We start from the raw sequence: 19751 nt of genomic DNA, 5'->3' as shown, positions 1-19751 counted from the left end.
GTTGCATATACATTGCATATACGTACAGAAGAAACGGGGGATTGCCTGTTCAGTGATATTTTCAAAATATGTCTGTTCTTCCACATGGTTCCGATATAATACGCTTTAAACAAAGTCCACATGATATAACTGAGGGTGATTTAAATGTTTTAAAAAGTCATAGATTTAGGACTTTGAGCCTCCTCTCGGGGGACGGGTGGGCCCCATGCATGGGGGAGGTGCTCATGAAATTCAATCGAGATCATTTCACCCTAGCTTAGGCTGCTTCCTGCCAAGTTTTGTGAAAATCTGTCAAGGGGTTAATACTTGATCATTTTTCAATTTCTTAATTATTTTGTTTCTTCACCTCTTCCTACTGAATCTCTTTGCTCTCTATTTAGCTCCTCATTTGAGAACAGAATCATGTATTAATACAGACGTAGATGTAGTGCGACCACTTTCAAAACTTTGAAAATGCTCAACAAATCAGTGAAATCAGTAGAGGGCCTCTGCCTTACAAAGATATCTTTCACATTCAAGGCGTTGGATATACTAGAAGGCCTGGCGTTGGATATACATGTACTACTTGGTATTTTAATAGTAGGCCTACTGTTTTGTGTGCCCACAATGTACGTCTTGTACATTTCATCACCAACTAACACGTTAGTGTATGTATAGGATCTCTACACGTACCATACACACACGTACACACACACACACACACGTACACACGTATGTACAAATGATTCGATCGGGTGTGTGACCACAGTATGTCGTCAGCATAATATTTGAGTGTTGAGTTTCTCGAAATTGGTGAGTGAATAGACAAGCAATAATACTTTTATGTCTTTTTAAATGCTGTTGAAAAAGATCATTCTCAATTTAATCTAAAAGCCAGCGATCATATCGCAGAGTATGAGTGCTTCGTGACAAATAACGGTGTACGAGGCGTACTAACCCATTTCAGCGCTGGCTACATTTTAGTCCCATACGTTTACATTTGTGTTACACACTGATATAGCTGCCATGTCCCAGAGCCACAGAGCTGAGCAGAGCCAGAGGGGTTCATGCAAACGTCATCATGGTCATGGCCAATGGAATATAAAATGCAATGAGTAGGTCCTGAGCTGAGGGATCATCTATTCAAATTTGGTGCAGTGACTTTAAATTATGTATACTTGGCGACATGAATCTGAATGTATTTGTTTTTGCATGCTGTGTATTTTCTCTTCTGGTTGTAAATTTATGGTTTTATGAACATGATGAAGTATTGAATAACGAGTCATGTCCTTCAAATTCAAAACTCACGCTGAAAAAGACAGTAGCGCCTAAGTCAGTAGACAGAAAGATCCGTCTGTCCGGAGGAGTCTTTCATTTTTTTTTTTTTGACGTTATTGCTCTCCCCTGGAGGGGACCCGTGAAGCCAGACGCAGTCTCCACAGAACATGTCCCCAACGACCAGATGCAGACCGATCTTTCGGTCAACTATAAACTGATAAAGTCAGTAGAGTTTTAATAGACTAGTCTGATTAATGATTTGAAAGGATGAAGTTTTACAATCTAGTGACAATGCAGAGTTCTGATCTGTCAAATCTATCACTTCAAATATTCCTCCGTGAATGACTAGGTCTAGCTAGTTTTCATGTTATCATTTTGTTTTCCGTGTAGACGGTCAAACCAATTCCCAGTACCGGTAGCAGCCCTGTGTATGAAGCGGCTGGCAGCCTTTAAGCAATCTCTGTAATAAAATATATTTTCTTCTTATTTTTTTTTTTCAATTTATCGGGGGGGGGGGGTACAAAAAGGAACTCTTCCCATTATTATTATTATTACAATTACTATTATTATTATTATTATTATCATCATCATCATCATCATCATCATCATTATTACAAAAGGACTGCCTGACACATTTTGGTCCTTCTTGGACTTCTTGGATATTTTATGAGTTTATTGATCTACATGTATTGATCTAATAAAATGTGATCTTTTCCGAAAAAGATATAGTATTTGTTTGTTTGTTTGTTTTTACAGTTTTTGCCAATTGAAAAAAAAGAAGGATGCTAAAACATGTATTTTCCCCCCTTGCGGTACATAGAGTACAGATAGTGTACAACACCTACATTTGTCAGTGCCAATGGCCACCTAACTTTTTCTCAGTATTTCACTCTGTTTAGCTGCCACAGAGGCTAGACTCCATTCTGAGATCTCTCTGCTGGTGTCTATCTGTGCTCTCTTTTCTGTTAATGTGTTTGAATGTCATAATAGACTTTAGGGCAAACAAAAATGATAACTACAATTAGCAGAGAAACTATAAAAAAAAAAAGGATGATTGTGCACAGGGTAATTTTAGTGATTTTGTGATGTTGTGACCTCTTTGAATGCTGGGAACATGCATGACATTGTGTTTATGTATTGCAGGCATGTTGTGTACACGTGTACACTGGTTGTTGTGTTTTGTACACATAATACAACTAATTCTGCAGCAAACTGTCTGTAGTGGTCTGCTGTCCATATAAAGACCACTAAATTTGGCTGAATTCATGAATAAAGCTATATGTATACGCTGACTGATGCATCTTTGATAAATTCATCCAATTCTTCATTTTATCAAGTAAATGCAAATCTTGTGAATTGCCATTGCTGAGAAAATGACTACTAAATTAGGCATTGTATTTTTTTAAAAATATATTATGTGCATGATGAATGATGCTGTCAGTCATGAAAATTCTTATGTAATTGCACAGGTTTATAAAGCACTAGCCTGATCTGGAATATGAGTATTTATTGCAGCCCTCTCCATGTCTGTTTGTGTTTGGTGCGATGTTTGAAATATTTGGACCAGGTAATTGAATTGTATTCTAGTATGGGTTTTATTCATCATACAATATTGTATTCTAGTATGGATTTTATTTATTACACAATATTGTATTTGCTTGTTAGAGTCAAGGTGACAAACTGCAATTCTGCTAGAAGCATGTAGTGCTCTGTAGCCATCATGTGATTGTAGTGATTTCAGTTTGATTTGATTTGCAGTATAATATTATGTTGCATAATGTCAATTTGCAGTGTTGAGTGGGAAAATCCCAGCAATCGAGTGCCATGGCTGACAAACCAGTGAAGATTGGCTCTCGGGTCGAGATTGTGGGAAAGGGCTGGGTCGGAAAAGTCGGCTTCATCGGAACAACCCATTTTGCCCCGTAAGTACACCTTCTGGACATGATATCTGGACATTTTGAAAGGATTGTGTGTGGATAATCTTTTGACACCACAATTTTTCTTGTTATCCTAAAATATTTCCTATGTACGTGTAACCAGAGCATCTCCATTAGACTTTATGAGAGAGAGAGAGAGATATGAGTTGAGTTTATTAACAACATACATTTGAATATGATCACATGATAACATGAAATTCCATAGGGTAAGATACAATAACATGATTTTTTTTTAAAATGAGAATACAACGATTTTGCACAAGGTTCTTACAGCTATGCAAGCATATATTTTACATACCGGTACTTATATTTATCTTACATAAGAATACATGTGGTATAATAGATTTAGTTTCGTTGTGATACATTTATCACTTGAAAAGGCAAAGAGAATGAATAAGTATGTAATGTAGACATATATGCATAGACAAAGGTTCTGAAAATAGAAAAACAGAAGATAATGTTGTTAAAGGGGGAATCATTATTTACTAGCAACAAAGATTTGAACACTGCTGTATTAAAAAGATTAAATCTTGAAATCCTCATGCATTTGAGAAACCACTTAATTGTAATGTAGTGAATGATTATTTCTTGTGTCTATCACTCATTTAGATGAATGACATGTGAAACTGCAGAGTACAATGTATATCTAGCTTGTTACCTAAGGCACTCTATTGCCATTCTAACACATAGAGATTGTGCCTTTTTTGTATATAGTGACAATAAGGTGATAACCAAATCTGAGCATTCCAGTTGTTCCTAGGGCAATCACCATCATATGTAACTGACAACAATTCCAAATGAAGCTGTTTTTATACAGGTCTGTGCTTGTACATTACAGTGGATTAATCCTCTTATTCTTACTTGCAACCAAACAGCATGATGTATCAGTGGTAAATTCTAAGGTAGTGGTCCTATGATCAAGATAGATGTGCTCTCTCACTCTACCTATATACATGTACAATTGTATGACAGAGAGGGGGGGGGGGGGATTGTATTTTCTTCATCATTCACATGCTTTCTCACCACAACTTCAGTCACATGACTGGTCTGTTGTTTAAAGATATTAGTTCAAATATTCAAAGAACCAATTTCCAAAGCTTATACATGGAGTGCATGACATTAAGCTGTATATGATATGGAGTGCCTGGTACATTAGGGCAGCATCATATTCATATATTTTACCATTTACAAAGAGCCTATTTTGCCACTATCACATGTCCTTGCTTTTCATTCTTTGTGCATCAGTGGTAAATGGATCGGTGTCATCTTAGACGAGCCCAAGGGGAAGAACAATGGAATTGTGCAGGGCAAGAAATACTTCTCCTGTCCAGACAACCATGGCATACTCATCAGACAGTCCCAGGTAATGTTCTTGGTAGAGACCTGCTAGTATTGTCATCATAACCCCCAACACCTTGTTCAGGACTCTGACAACATTAAAGGACAAGTCCACCTTCATTTACATAGGATTGAGAGAATGCAGCAATATTAGTAGAACACATCAGTGACGGTTTGAGGAAAATTGGACAATCCGTTCAAAAGTTACGAATATTTTAGGTACACTGTATCTGCGCAGTCACTGCTGGAAGAGAAGACTACTACAGTGTATGATATCACATGCATACAACTATATAAGGAAAATAAAAAGAGAATTTCACAAAACTTTACTTTTTAATAAAATGCACATTTCTTTGACTTGCTACTGACGTATGGGTAATATTATTCCCCCTACCTTCTGAAAGAGAGAAAGAAAAACAATTTCATTGTTTCACATGTTTTCATGAATTTTAATGTTGGTCAAAACCACATATATATGGAAATTGACTGATCTGGAGAAGTCATTCCTTGACTTCTTGCATCTCAAGGAATGTATTTTGTAATGATTGAATTAATATGGAGTGTGTGAGACCACCTTGAACTCCAAATAAAGTATGGCCTTATAGGGCAGACTCCTGCGCATGGAGTATGAGAGGTACAATTATTTTTTCCTCTCTTAAAAAAGGTCAATGTCTTGGATGACGGTGATAGGACCCCATCTCCTGTGACGTCACCTGCACCAGCGAGCAGCATCCCAAAGCCATCCACAAGCAAGGCAAAGGGAGACGTAAGTACATTGCCCTCTATGTGCCACAAATTGCCTGTCCCTAAATCCCTCTAACTCCAGCCCCACCCCCTTCCTCCAGTCCAAAATGACAGCGTATTAACGTGCTTCTGAGAAATGACTTACAGCCTCAGCTCCGCAGGTATCTTGCCACTTTTCTCCCCTGTTTTTTGTTTGTTTTTTCCTCTGAGCAAAACTTGTCATCAAATGAGATGTTACATGCTTCTGTCTTCAATTTGTTTGTATGCCAAATGCATGAGTGTTTTTCTTGACTTTCATTGTTGATGAAGACTTTGTGTGTGTGCGCGTGTGTGTGTTCATGTACTCGGTCTTTCGTTTTTGTTTTCTTTTGTGGCAGTCAGCAAAAATGAAGCAAAGGACATACAGTTTGAATGGCAGTTTGGATATTTCCAAAGCATTTCATTTGTGTGATGATAACAGTGGAATGTTTATTTTTGTACTTGTAGTGGGACTATTGACCAGCCATTACAAATAAGGTTGATCATGGACTGCTGACTACTTGGCGACAGAATAAGTGTTTTATGCTGTAGTTTAAAAAGTGACAGTTATACATGCATTATATTCACTTATGCTCCTCTTCAAAGCTTTGCTGTTTGGACGAGAACTGTACCTGCTGCAACTAGCAAAGGAACTGTGTCATGTTTTCAGTTTTAATCGTTAAAAAAAAAATAATAATCGTACATGTCAGCTACAAGGAGTCCTGTTTTACTGCCAAAGTTTCAATCCAGGCACACCAATCCTAAACCAAGTGTGTAATCCTGTCACTGATGATATCTACTCTTCATATAACTACAGACTGTGAAAAGGCAAGAATCGTCTGCTCTAATGTGTGTTATAAAAGCTGAAGGGATTGTTATGCTTTTCTACAATGTCTGTGTAGAATTGTTAGTTTTATATAAAATGCTGAGGCTTAAATGAACACTTTGAAATGTGTTTGTGTATGTCACAAACAGAAAGATTATCAGTGATATTTCTGTTCCCGTTTCTTTGGAGGGATGTTTGATATAGGTACATTAATAGTTTAATACGCTTAATGCAGATCATATTCTGGGTTTTTCTTTACCTTTGTTACTACTCCTGCAAAATGTGTTCATGGATTGTTTTATCATGGAGAATTCCATGTTGTGTGCTTTGTTCATGTGTGATACATTGTATGTTCATTGATTTGGCAAAACTGTCTGAAAGCATATCAGAAAAAAAAAAGTGTTCATGCTCCACTGCTTTATTTGCAGCAGAAAAGCAGAAAAATAAAATGTGACTAGGGATTAGAAATATACACTTAAATTCACATGTAATGATCAGTGAAGGTTTTGACATTGGCAACATGGAAAATTATAACGTCAGACAAGTTTGAAACATTTTCAGTCCATTAGCTCTGGTGGAAAAAAAAAAATGCAACTTAGAGTATAATGCATTGTGTCAGTCTAGCCATCACTACACAGTTAAGAGTTTGTGTGGTATCTCATTGTTATACTTTCAATTTCCTTAAATCCCACCGAGGATGTGATGGCATTTAGACTTGAACTAAAGTGCCACTACTCACAATAGTGTCATCTAATTTGGTAAATTGTCATCTAAATTGGTAAATTGTGGCAAGCACTACCTGCCAGCAATATCTGACAGTTCGATGATAAATCTTATTAATGACGGCCAGTCAACATACACAGCATGTATGATCTGTTGGAAAGTAAAATCATCATCTGAATGTGTGTAGCCTGTGAGATTGAATCCTCTGCATTGATTCTGATTTAGTCAACATTTCTTCTCCCAATGATATATCACACTGAACTCTTGCCAAACTTTTGAATAAAAAAGAAAAATTGCTTCCTGCTTTCATGATAATACATGAGAATGTTGGTTATTTTTATTTTTAAATTTGGTCCATGAGTGAATTCAATAATGAAATGATATAGTCACTCAGGAAATTAGTATTTTGAGTATTTGGAGATTTTTAATCAAGTGTGATGCCATATTTCTTCCTCTAAATACCTCCACCCAACCTTCCTAGCTCAAAATGCTGTGTGATCAAAAGCTTCTTGATTTGATAGAGTTGCTTGTCCCACCCCCTTCGTATCTGGAGAAGAAATGAATCGTTCTAACCAAACCTTTTCACAGAGCGCTCTGGCTTCCAAGCAAGCCAGGGCGAGTTTGTATGCCAGAAAGTTGATGGAGCGTAATCTAGAGAAACAAGTGAGTTGCCCGCTGAATGTGGCACGTGATCAGCAGCATGCCCAGAACCATTTGCTCTTTGCATCTCATGGAAAACATGAATTTAACCTTTGACCTTTCACGATAGGTCACTAACATTCGACAGCGCACGTCCACACAGGTCTCACCTGAAATAACCAGTTTGTCATCGTTATATTTCAATTCACTGTCACCTTAAAGAATCAAGGCACACTTGTGCATTCTGCGTCATAGGTTTCATCTCCACTCACATGATGCTTTTCCATTCACATGTGCAGCATTATTGACAGATCAAGTCTGTCTTTTCAGTTCTCGAGCCCAAACCTTGACACTGCTTATAAAGATGGCATATCAAAGATTTCAGTTGAGATTAAGAAGTCATTACCTGTGAGCTTAGTATACAGCACCTCTCAGATTCTTCTTTTAAAACAAAAAAGCAACATCAAAACAAATGTGGAATTTTAGAGCTGATACTATGGATGATTCATGTATTTGTATTATTGCTATACAGTCATTGATAGATTAAATGTTATCTGAATTTTATTTTATCCAAATTTATGATATTCATGACCATATATTATAGTCACCTGCTACAATCAATATTGAAAGGTTTTAGAAAGAAAAAAAATCATAAAGATACATTTTCGTGTTTTTCATCTATGAAAATCCCTGCTTATTGGAACCCTATTTGTCTTGTATAAACCCATTAGGATTTCAACTTATATATAATATCAAAAGCCATTGCTAAGCATTTTCAGAAAAATTCTTTTCAAGAAAATACAAGTAACTGCTGCCTGTCATAAAGTGCACAACACTATGGCAAGTGAAACAATTCATTTATCATACGTAAACCTTTGAAATTTCATTTTATGTACAGTGTAGATTTATAGCATTGTAGTATTTTATTCAAAGAATCATAAGTATGAAGCTTGCAGTGTCCTCGTAGTGAAAAGGAATTGATCTATATCCCAGAAGAAAGGGAAAATACTGGTAATAAAGAATTGTCATGCAAAACAAACCAACAAACAAACAAAAACAATACAAAACAAAACATAAATACTACCAGTACATGTTTCTGACATCTGAAAGAGACTCCAATCAAGGAACCTTCCATGAAGTTAAGAAATGATGAATTAATTGAAGTGAGGAATTTTGGAGACTAAGAACTAGATGCAAGATCCATTTATTTGTCCGGACACTTTTCTGATGTCCGTATTCACACGCTTGCTGTCATTTTCTCAGAATCATGCAACCTAATCTGCACAACCATACAATAATGTCACCTGCAAGTAAGATGCTATTATAAAACATGAAGGTGAATTTGTTGATTTATAATATCAGCAATACCATGTTATTCTATTTCATTCTCTGATGAACTTTTGTAATGCAGCAAATTGACAAAAGCAGGAACACCTTGTGATCTCAAGTCATTCCACAAAATACAAAAAACGAGAAAAACAAAATGCTTACCTGTAACATGTATGTTTACCTTGGCAGCATGTGTTAACAAAGCATTAAAAAAAGATCATTGTAACAAAGCAGTCAAAAAGCCATCAGACATAGTGTTTGCCAACATTATAAAGGTATATGACACCAGCAGTTAGTGTCCACTCTTGGAAACTATGAATACTTTCGAGTATCAAATTTGAACACTTAAAAAAATTAGAGACATATCTCGTGAGCTTGTGGTTAAATGCATAAAGTCAAAATTCCTTCAGTACATTGTAGGTATTTGAACATGCTGATGATTCTACAACATTAAGCAATGTTCTGTGCATACACTATGTATCGTATGTATATGAGTCATATTTGTTTGTTCATTACTTACTCCACCACTTATTTGAGAATTAAAGACACCTGCACTGCGCAAGGCAACAGCTCCAGTAGGTTACTAACATTTGTCTGAAAAATCAACAATAAAACATTGCATGCTGCTTGCAGAATGCCATTTTTATTTCTTCCGTTGTTTGGCTTAGTTTGATGATTTATCCTCCCAGAATTTGTAACAAAGCATGCTTTTTCATTCTTGTTGATGTATTGTAATCAACAAGATATCAAATGCCATTGTTTGAATCAATAAAATTTCTAATTGTCCACTTCAATTAATAAGTTCATTTTTTTTTCAGTTTGCTAACTGTACGTAAAGGCATCAATCACGAATGTAATTACATACTTAAGTAACCACAGTCGATTGAATGATTATAGTAGTGTGTATAAAATCTTGACACGAAAAATTGTACATTTAATTTGTAATTGTTTTCAAAAATATATACTTTGAATATAAGCAAAGGGTAACTGCAGGTTGTATTTAGCCTGTGTATACTTAACTTTATGAAACAGTGGATGTCTTTTTAGAAACATTATTTATATTCCAACATTTATCTTCAGACAAAATATGCCCATAAATTGACTTTACAGCATGAATCAAATGTTTATTTCTGTGGAATGGGCTGTACATATAATTTGAAAATTCCTGAGAATACTCATTCACTGGCTTCATGCATGTTTTCATGGGGGCGTGGGTGTTCCTGTTGGTATCCTGCAGAGTCTACATGTATTTCATGTAGATAAAAATAGGGTGGATGGAGTTAACTGTACCCCAAGAAACTTTACCTGGAATTAAAGCAATGTTTTCTGAAAACTTGTGAAATATTGAGTGTTAGAGATAGGCAGAATGGTGAAATGGGCTGTCATTTGTATGGCTTAAAGATATTCTGTCCTCAGTAAGCAGCATCATTAGCAAATCAATAAGTGGAAAATGTCTCTTTTGCTGCACAGGGAGCGTGAAGATGTCTGTTTTATGCAAACTGGTACAGCTCAAACACACTTACCAATCTTAACACATCTTGCTGTTGTAGCATTATGCAGAATGATATGTCTGCAAGTTTTACATGTGTACTCAAATCATCTTCTTTGTGTGTTGCTAACCAGCTAGGGACCAGTAACGAGTAGACACAGTGTGTGTTGTTCTGCACACAGTGGCAAAATGATATGCAGAGATGTACGACTAAGTATCTTTCTGTTCTGGGTGGGATGGCATGGCTCATCATTTTGGATGTCGTTGCATCGTCGATTGGCATGGGTTTTGTTTTTTTTTTCCTCTCCTTACATTCATGTGATCCGTTAGTCGTAGACGTAGATGTAGCCTTTGAATGTGATTTTTCTCGTGTGTGCACACCAAACTCCACTAAAACATAAACAGACAGGTGGCGGCGCCCGAAAATCTTCCATTCCATCCTTTGGTCGCAGAACCAGCGAGGCCACAACGCCGAAGAGAGTGAGTTTTCTTTTTACTCCATCTCCCAAACCTCTTATCCTTGACTAACCACCACCACTAATGCCTCAAACATAAGATATTATGCGAGCCAACAGCTCATGTACATGTGTAATCACCTTATATTTCAATTTTCATGCAATTAATGTATTGTAACCGTTGCTGTTATATTCTTTCATGCTATGATGAAGCACAATTGTACAAGTTAATTAAGCAGTTATGTTTCGACGAAACATGCTTTTTAATGCAAGTAGTTCAACTATGTGGTGCTAACATGTTCATTTTGGTTCCATATTCTTATTTTTTTAGTCAAAAATTAGATGTACACCATAGATAGATATGCAGAGCGTTGAGCAGCTTTCGAGTGATTTTGAAAGTTTAATCTGCTTATTTTCTTTGCACTGCCGCTTTAGGAAGAAAGATAAAAAGATGAATTGTTATGATTTCATGTAATTGAGAGAATGTTGTTTTGTGCAAAACTTTTTGTCAATGAGTTCAGTTGCTTGTTTAATTATTTGTTAATATCATCTGTGAATTTGTCAATAAGTTTTAAATGTCCAGTTAATGAAAATTTCGAATGATCCTGTGCAAAAATGGTAAAGACAAAGCATTTTCATTTTTTTTCTACTTAGTGCATACCAGTATGATGTACCCGAACCATTACTGTAGGACCAGACATTTTCGTGTGCATTTTAATTCCCGGAATTTCATGAGAGCCAATATTTGCGATATTGAAATGCACACGAAAGTTCGTATCTACACTGCATGCATAGAATGCCAGTGGCAATTGGCGAAAATTTCGTGCCAAGAAGACCGTCGGCTCCAATTCGCAAAAATGTGTTGTTTTACAGTATGCTGTCACACGTTCTACGTCTGTAGTGCAAATAGACCGAGTCTTCAAAATATTTTATAAATTGCAGTGTAATGATGCATAGGATTGTACCTGTCATGTGACTCCTATATTCTTATCTGACTACTGTGTTATAGAGTCCTATTTGTAGGCCCCCAGTTTTCTGCATCATTGGTCACAGAAGTGATTACGCAGGCAATATGTTTCTCTAGTTTAAAAAAATATGTACATAGTGTTTTTATTTCCTCAGACTTGATGTTGACAACTATTTTTCCAGGCTTACTATACCATACATAAGACAAGGCCCAAAGTGACTGAAATAGCGACTAGGTCTAATGCAAAGTGATGTTACATAGTTTATCCAGGACTGTAATGTAAAAATTGTTGTAGTAGATTATAGATATCCAGGCAAAAGTTACAAAATTTCTTGATGCGCAATGTCATTATGCTTGGACAACGATGAAAGAATTCTAAAACAATGCTAATGAAGTCTTTGGAAAGGTGAAAATGGAGTGGAATGATAGAATGAGTGTTAACATCTATAGCTGTGTTATAATCTAGAATGTGATTTGATGTCATTTGCTTTGCTCATCTCTTAGTCATCCACAATGTACAGTTTGTAGGTGACATACAAAATGCTGTGCAGAAGGTGATGTTTGTTATTGTGAAGTTAGTTGATCTGAAAACGAAATACAGTTATTTATTCTGAATCACACAAATTCCACATACCTCTAGATGTTTGTTAATCCAAAAATAAGATATGAAATGTAAATCTGAAAATTTGTGGTGTTATTCCAAAGGCTTGTTATTTCGAAGGTTTGTAATTCTGAATTTGAAATACGATTTGCTGTTCTGAAGGTTTCTTAATCAAAAAATGAAATAAGGTTGGTTAAATTCCAAAGGTTTGTTAATCTGAAAATGGAAAAAAAGTCTGTTATTCTTAAGGTTCATCAATCCAAGAATGAAATGAGGTTCAATTATCCAAAAATTGAAGAAAAGGTTCATACTAATGAACCTTTGAAATTACAAACCTTTTTTTTTTTTTCATTTTCAGATTAATGAACTTTTTGAATTAGGAACCCTGTTTAATTTTAAAGTCATGAACCCGCAAAATAATGAACCTTATCTCCATATTTCATTTTTAGAGCAATGGGATGGTGTGCTGGGTGATGGTACATGTAGATATGCATAGCTTGTAGAAAATATGACACATAATGCATGCTGCGTACACAGTGTGCCATTATACTTCTGCTATTTTCTAGAGTACATGCTTCACTGAATCTGGATGTTTTTGTCTAGATGTATGAATGGATTGTCTTCCTAGGTTCCATGATTTGGTATGAGGGCATTGATATCTAATAATATGCTGTAATTCATTGTAGAAGCTGATCAATTACTGCAAAAGTGGATATTTTCGTGTGAGTAATTGTTTGTACTCGGCCGGGTAAAGTGAATTTTGCATGTTTTAAATTCCGCGGAACCAAAATATGAACTAATATCACATGTTGTAAGCAAAAATGTTTATGTGCTTTGATTTTCGCGCAAGGTGCACATCACACGAAATGCGCAAAAATTTTCCACACCATGAAAATTTCCACTTTATAGTAAGCATTAAATTAAAAACTGTATGAAACAATGTAGAGCTTTCTCCACACTGTCATTTGAAGTTAATTCTGCTGTTTGCTTTAAATACCAACTGTGCCTGGTTAAAGGTGTACACAAATTTTTGTTTTCCTCCTCAATTGAGCCATCAATTAGGAAACAGCACATTGTTAGTATTTCAGATGGGCCTCTTCGCAGAAAATCAAATTAATCACACTCTCTTGTCAGTTAAAAATCTTGACATTTCTTTGTTGTTTAACATTTACCTGTTTCAAAACTTTTAATACCAACATGTACACATGTTTCTTTCTGTGTGTGTGTGTGTGTGTGTGTGTGTGTTTGTTCTTACAGTGTACATGCACTTGTATGGGTTTGTGTGTTTTTGCTATTTTCTTTTATATGAATTGAGTAGAAAATAATGTATGGAGTACCATTTGATTTTCCCATGAACTATGCAACATGCCCTCCGTGAAATAATCATTACATCACAGATGCTTATCCCAGTGAATTTAAAAACCAACATGCCTGTTGGTATGAATTACCTTTTGTCTGTTAGTGCCCAACGTGGAACTGCGAACTGGCTTGTTGAATGTTAGGAATTATATCAAGACATAGCACAATTAATGAAGAGACAAGTATATATGTATTTGCAGTTTTTACAGTTTATTGGCATCATTGTTTCACTTTATCATTTTGACTACACTAACCTACAATTGTAGTTAATGTCAGTTTAATACATAAAGTGGAAATTTTATTGATATGAAAAGAAGCAAGCAGTCATAATCTTTAGATAATACAAACATGAGTAATTTTCATGCAAATGTATTTATTCTTTCACATTTCATTTTCAGCACTATTTGTATTATTTGCATAATTCTAGAGGCACAGTTCATGATGTTTTATCGAAGAACTTGAGCATATGTTTTGCCGGTTATGATTTCTTGTTTGTTTGTGTTTTTGAAATGTGCAATGTAATTCTTTAAATAACATGTTGTCACCTGTTTACTTCATGCATTTCACTTACAGTGTAGATTTCATCAACTGAGGACTAAAATGCTGTTACACCTGCTTAAAATTCTTTGATTTTTAAAGTACCCATATGTCTCACAAGATAACAATGTCTGTACATTTCATTTGATTATTGATTAACTCTTTTAATTTGTTTTGTTTTTTTTCCTTTGAAACTTGTGTTGACAAGATTGTCCAACAATTGCTTGGCACTGCAGAACAATGTGACGTTGGGCGAAACCTGTTTCAAAGTTTAATCTGAACAGATCTTATCTAATTGAATTGAATCTACAAACTTGTAGTCATGTTTATTACTCAAAGACTGGTCATATGTTCCATGCTAAAGCACACTAGACTACCTGCAGGTTCTCTTAGGACAGGCAGCATGCATCTCTGTATTATTTGTGTCACACAGTGAAATCCCTGCCCAACCAAGGTCATTGCTGTCATGTGGCATGGTTGCATCAACAGAGACTACATTTAGTTCACTAAAATTTACTTTTGTATCAAAACCTTGTTTTCTTTGATTTAATGAGCTCTTAAACCATTATCTTTTGTGAACTGGTGTTACGCATCATCACTTACTTAGTTTTGATTTGAACGGATATTGTTTGGTTTGTACTTTACTGTAATGTTCAGTAAATGTTGTAATTTGGCAGAGACTAGTGTGTAATGACTGCATTTACGCCATTTGGTATGGATATTTTGTAGCTGTCTGATGATTGCACTATCGTGTAATTACATCTGCTTTTCATATCTTCAAAACTATTAAATCAGATTATAAACATTCACCTTTTATTGCTTAGTAAAGTAAACATTCGTATCATAATCACCATATACTGTGAGATAACAATAATCCAAATTTATTACATGTAAGCTTCAAACATCATTGCTCATATTTCAGTTCTGATTTCTCTGTTCTCGCTCAGTTGGCATTGCTATGATAACTTTTCAGCAACACATGAACTTTATGAATATTCATTAAAAACTTAAATCTCAGTCGTATGTTCGATGTACACGTAGTCTGGTATTTTCTGCTTCAAATCAATATGAGAGAATACAATGTCCTTACTTTCCAGTAAGAGTTGTTTCAGGATAGTTTGAAAGGGCTTTTGAAAATACATTTTTGTTTCTCTTCTGGTCATCATATTATTTGTAGTCATGATCAGGTCGATTAACTCTTTTTTTTCCCCCTCCAGGGTGACAGAATCACAGTATTAATGATTCAAAAACAAAAACAAAAAGCAGACAGACAAACGGAACATGCCTGGTAATATGAAGTCTTGATTCATTACACACACTCCATTTCAGAGCTCCTCTCCGTCAAGCATCCAGCCGCCAAAGTCCATCGGTCGCCCAGCCAAGCCGGGCACCAAGATCGGCAAACCAGCTTCCTCCGCCTCCAAAGATCCATCTCCTGGCTCCGCCCCGGCCCCGGCTCCGCCCGCCGCCAGTGCCGCAGAGCCAGTGGCGGCAGTGACGGGCGGTAGCTACGGCGAGGAGGCCTCATCGGAAGAGATCGAAGGGATGAGACTGGAGATCAAGGACCTGCAGGAGAAACTGGAGACACTGAAGGTGAAACGGCTAGAGGACCGTGCCAAGCTGAAGGAAGGGGAGAAGATGCGTATTCAGCTTCAGCAGGTAAGTGGGATGCGGTTCCAGACTCCGGAAGACTTCTACCTACTTATAATGTGGAGTTTGGGTCTAAGGTTTTTGAATGGCCAACTCAGTTGAAAAGCTGACTGCTAAAAATAGGTGCAATCATTGATGAAAGGCATACTATATGAAGAGTTTGATCACAAATAGAGTAAACTTTTAATGCAAGTTAAGCTGCTAAAAAACAAAGAAAGTGATCAGAAAATATGGGATGTTTTTATCCATAATTTTGAAAATATTTCTTGTTATTTTGCAAATGAGGTATCACTAGAAAGATTTTATTTAGCTCTATCTTATATTTCGTATGTTCTATTCTTATGATGAATATGTTCTATTCTTATATTTCATATGTTCTATTCTTATGTTTTATATGTTCTATTCTTATGTTTTATATGTTCTATTCTTATGTTCATCATTTTCTCTCTTTTTCTCCCCCTCCTCCTCTCTCTGATTCACCTCTTCAACTCTATCAGCTCCAAGAGTTCAAGACCAAGATGATGGAAGCCAAGGTGGACCTGGAGCGCCAGCTGCAGGAGGCCAAGAAGGAGGCCCGGGAGGCGGTGGAGGAGAAGGAGCGCTACCAGGAGGAGATGGCGGGCGTGGCAGAGACCATCGAGATGGCCACCCTGGACAAGGAGATGGCTGAAGAAAAGGTACAGAATCAATCCTTGTCTTGGGGTTAATTCTTCAAGCTAATCTTGTCAGTGATATTGCATGCTCCGTAGATCTCTCCCTGTCAGTCTTGAATGTTCCCACTCATGAGAATGTTGTACATTATCTATGATGAAACTGAGATATATCTGGTAGAGATTTTCCTTAAGTTAGTATTCAGGTCATTTCATGCTGTAAGAGTGATTATTACATGTCTGTGTATATGGCATCAATAATGCACTGAATGATACCCTTATCATACCTTGACTTGTTCAGGGCGTGAGCAACAAGTTGCAAAATTGTATGCGGCTGATTTGCATAATGACAATGTCTTAGTTTGTTTGTTGTCCCATGACCATTCTATTTTCTCATGTCTGTTTGTTTGTTTGTTTGTCTGTTGCAGTCTGACTCTTTGCAGCAGGAAGTTGACACCCTGAAGGAGAGGGTGGAGGAGTTGACCCTTGACCTCGAGCTCCTACGCAGTGAAATCGAAGAAGGAGGTAATGAAATCTATGGGCGGTGTTAGGTAACAGTGTCAGGAGTTAATCATTGTCAACATTGAAATTAGATGATTTACCTTTTCCCTTGTTTTTTTGTCATTTGAAAGGACTAGATGACTCAGTCTATTTAGTTTTAATCACAGCAGATGTAACATCAGATGAATACTGAATTCAAATTCAAATTAAAAGTAACATCGATTTTCTTTAATGCCAAATCATTATAATGAAATGCCCAAAGATATGTTTGTGACATTCCAGTACTATTGTGGTAGAGCTCTGTTGGTATAAAAAATTTGAGCTATGCACCTGTCTTTGTCCTTCTATACTAGTTCATGCTCAAACACTTTGATTTAAGAAAATATATTGAAGGTTGCGGCAATACAAAGTTACGCAAGTGAGGGAAAGGACATCTTTGAGTAGTCAGGTATTATCACTCTGTGACATGGTGGGGAAAAATGCCATAAAAGTTTTCCCCATGGTTTAACATCTCGTTGCTGATAGGCACGGAGGGGGCATCTGCCAACTACCAGTTGAAGCAGCTTGAGCAGCAGAACGGACGCTTGAAGGAGGCCCTCGTCAAGTGAGTACTGCCCAGACTTTTGTGGAAAGTCACATATGCACATTAACAAACCTGCTCGTTTGTATGTGCTGCACATTGGTGTGGTGAAATCTGAGATATGAAGATAGAATTATAGATAGAATTGTAGATAGATAAATAGATAGATAGATATATAGATTGATTTGTATGTGTGGTACATTGGTCTGGTCTAATCTGAGATATGAAGATGAAATTATAAAGATAGATAGATAGAGAGATAGATAGGTAGATAGTTAGATAGATAGATAGATAGATAGATATATAGATAGATAGATAGATAGATAGATAGATAGATAGATAGATAGATAGATTTGTATGTGTGGCTTATTGGTCTGGTGTAATCTGAGATATGAAGATAGAAGTATGAAGATAGATGGATAGATAGATTGATGGATGGATAGATAGATTGATTGATGTGTAGATAGATTGATGGATACACACAGTAGATAGATGGATAGATTGATTGATGGATAGATAGATGGATAAATTGATGGATAGATACAACTTGTAGATAGATAGATAGAGATAGTCAGATAGATATATTGGTAGAAAAGTAGACAAACAGGTACACAAAATTCATGTAACAGCAAGAGCAAGAGGATAGAGATTCAGAGTGAGAAAGCACCTGAAATATAACTCATAGTGGAATAAATATGTTTTGTGAGATTTTCATTCTTTAATCTTTCCTGTCCCAAAGAGTTTTTTTGTCAACAAACTTCACACACAAACCTATGGACAGTAAATTAGTGTGGCATGCAAAGGGTTAATTGCCTTCTTTTCTCTCTACCCCTTTCTCTGTCCCTCCTGTTTTCTCTATCTCATTTTCTGTCTGTCTGTCTGTCTGTCTGTCTGTCTGTCTGTCTGTCTGCCAGGCTCCGTGATCTGTCCAACACAGAGAAGCAGGAGCACCAGAAGGCAGAGAAAGACAAGGAGAAGCTGTCCTTGGAGCTCAAGGACATCAAGGCACAGAAGGACAGCACCAACAAGGCACTCAAGGTCAGAGGTCACACCCCTTTCTTATACATGACCTCTACACATTAACAGCATGTCTCACGTACTATTTTTGTTTTTTCTTGGGAGGGGGTATCTCTCTAGAAATGCTGACATTTTGAATCAATACCTCATTTAACTGGCTAAGTCATTAAGGGTTTGTTACAAAAAGAAAAAAGGAACACACACACACACACACACACACACACACACACACACACACACACACACACACAATGACTGATGACTGTATGACTGTATTCTTCCAATTGAAGTGCATTAATGCAACAAGTAAATCCAAAATGTTCATATCATTTCATACAGTTTTGTTGTAGTTAGTCAACAACATGTCTCCATAATATCTGGTGCCCTGATCTATTTCATCTGTATTCTTAATGTTTCATTTTTTCTTATGGAGTATTTCATATATGACTGCATTTGGAGATTTATTATTCATGTAGTTTTGTTGGTGTACTATTATGCAATGCTTGACATTACACTAGCGGTGGCCCAGAGCCCCGGTTGCACCCAAAAATAGTTGTCAGGCTGCCACTTATTAAGGGAAAGTATGTTTGGTGGCCACCACTCTTTAAGGAAATACATGTTTTGGTGACCTTATCAGGCCACTAAATTTCATTGTCGGGTCTTGCAAAGAAAAATTTTATTGTCGAGCCTTGCACTATGCATTTCTTCTCATTTTTATTCCCCCTCTTTTTTTTTCTGCCCTCTCTACTTTGCCCACAGGATGCTGAGAACACCATCATTGAACTCAAGGAGCAGGTAGGAATTTTCTCGCCTTCTGTGTTTTTATGAATTTTCTTGAATGATAATGATAATAACAATAATAATACGAATTTATATTGTGCCAAATCCACTCTGTAAGAATGCTCAAAGTGCATACACATTACTATTATTATCACGGTCTCTGGATACATTATTTCTAACCAATATTGACAGTTCTCACCCTCCACTCCCTGAGGAGCATTCCAGCCAGTTGCCATTTTACATGTATGATATGAGATAATCAAATATGAAAGTGTACTAGAAAATCATGGTTCAATAGCATTTTGCTTGTTACATTGCTGATGCTCCTGCAATTCTAGGTCTGAATGTTCCATG

At 36.4% G+C, this 19751-nt stretch overlaps 1 protein-coding gene across 1 annotated transcript in view; it reads left to right on the top strand.

The window, feature by feature from the left end:
- Positions 1 to 3079: 3079 nt before the first annotated feature.
- Positions 3080 to 19751, top strand: part of LOC139708176 (dynactin subunit 1-like) — a 56494-nt gene continuing 39822 nt past the window's right edge. Inside the window, 11 exon segments of the mRNA XM_071620150.1 lie at positions 3080 to 3179; positions 4440 to 4557; positions 5197 to 5298; positions 7432 to 7510; positions 10710 to 10780; positions 15549 to 15878; positions 16367 to 16546; positions 16948 to 17044; positions 17546 to 17624; positions 18515 to 18638; positions 19377 to 19412. Of these exon segments, the coding sequence (XP_071476251.1) occupies positions 3082 to 3179; positions 4440 to 4557; positions 5197 to 5298; positions 7432 to 7510; positions 10710 to 10780; positions 15549 to 15878; positions 16367 to 16546; positions 16948 to 17044; positions 17546 to 17624; positions 18515 to 18638; positions 19377 to 19412 (1314 nt within the window). The 5' untranslated portion in view covers positions 3080 to 3081.

The sequence above is a fragment of the Diadema antillarum genome, unplaced genomic scaffold (assembly GCF_040938485.1).
Source record: "Diadema antillarum isolate AM-2024a unplaced genomic scaffold, OU_Dant_1.0 seq00001316_RagTag, whole genome shotgun sequence".
NCBI classification, from domain to species: Eukaryota; Metazoa; Echinodermata; class Echinoidea; order Diadematoida; family Diadematidae; genus Diadema; species Diadema antillarum.
This window is presented reverse-complemented; position numbering and strand designations above follow the sequence as displayed.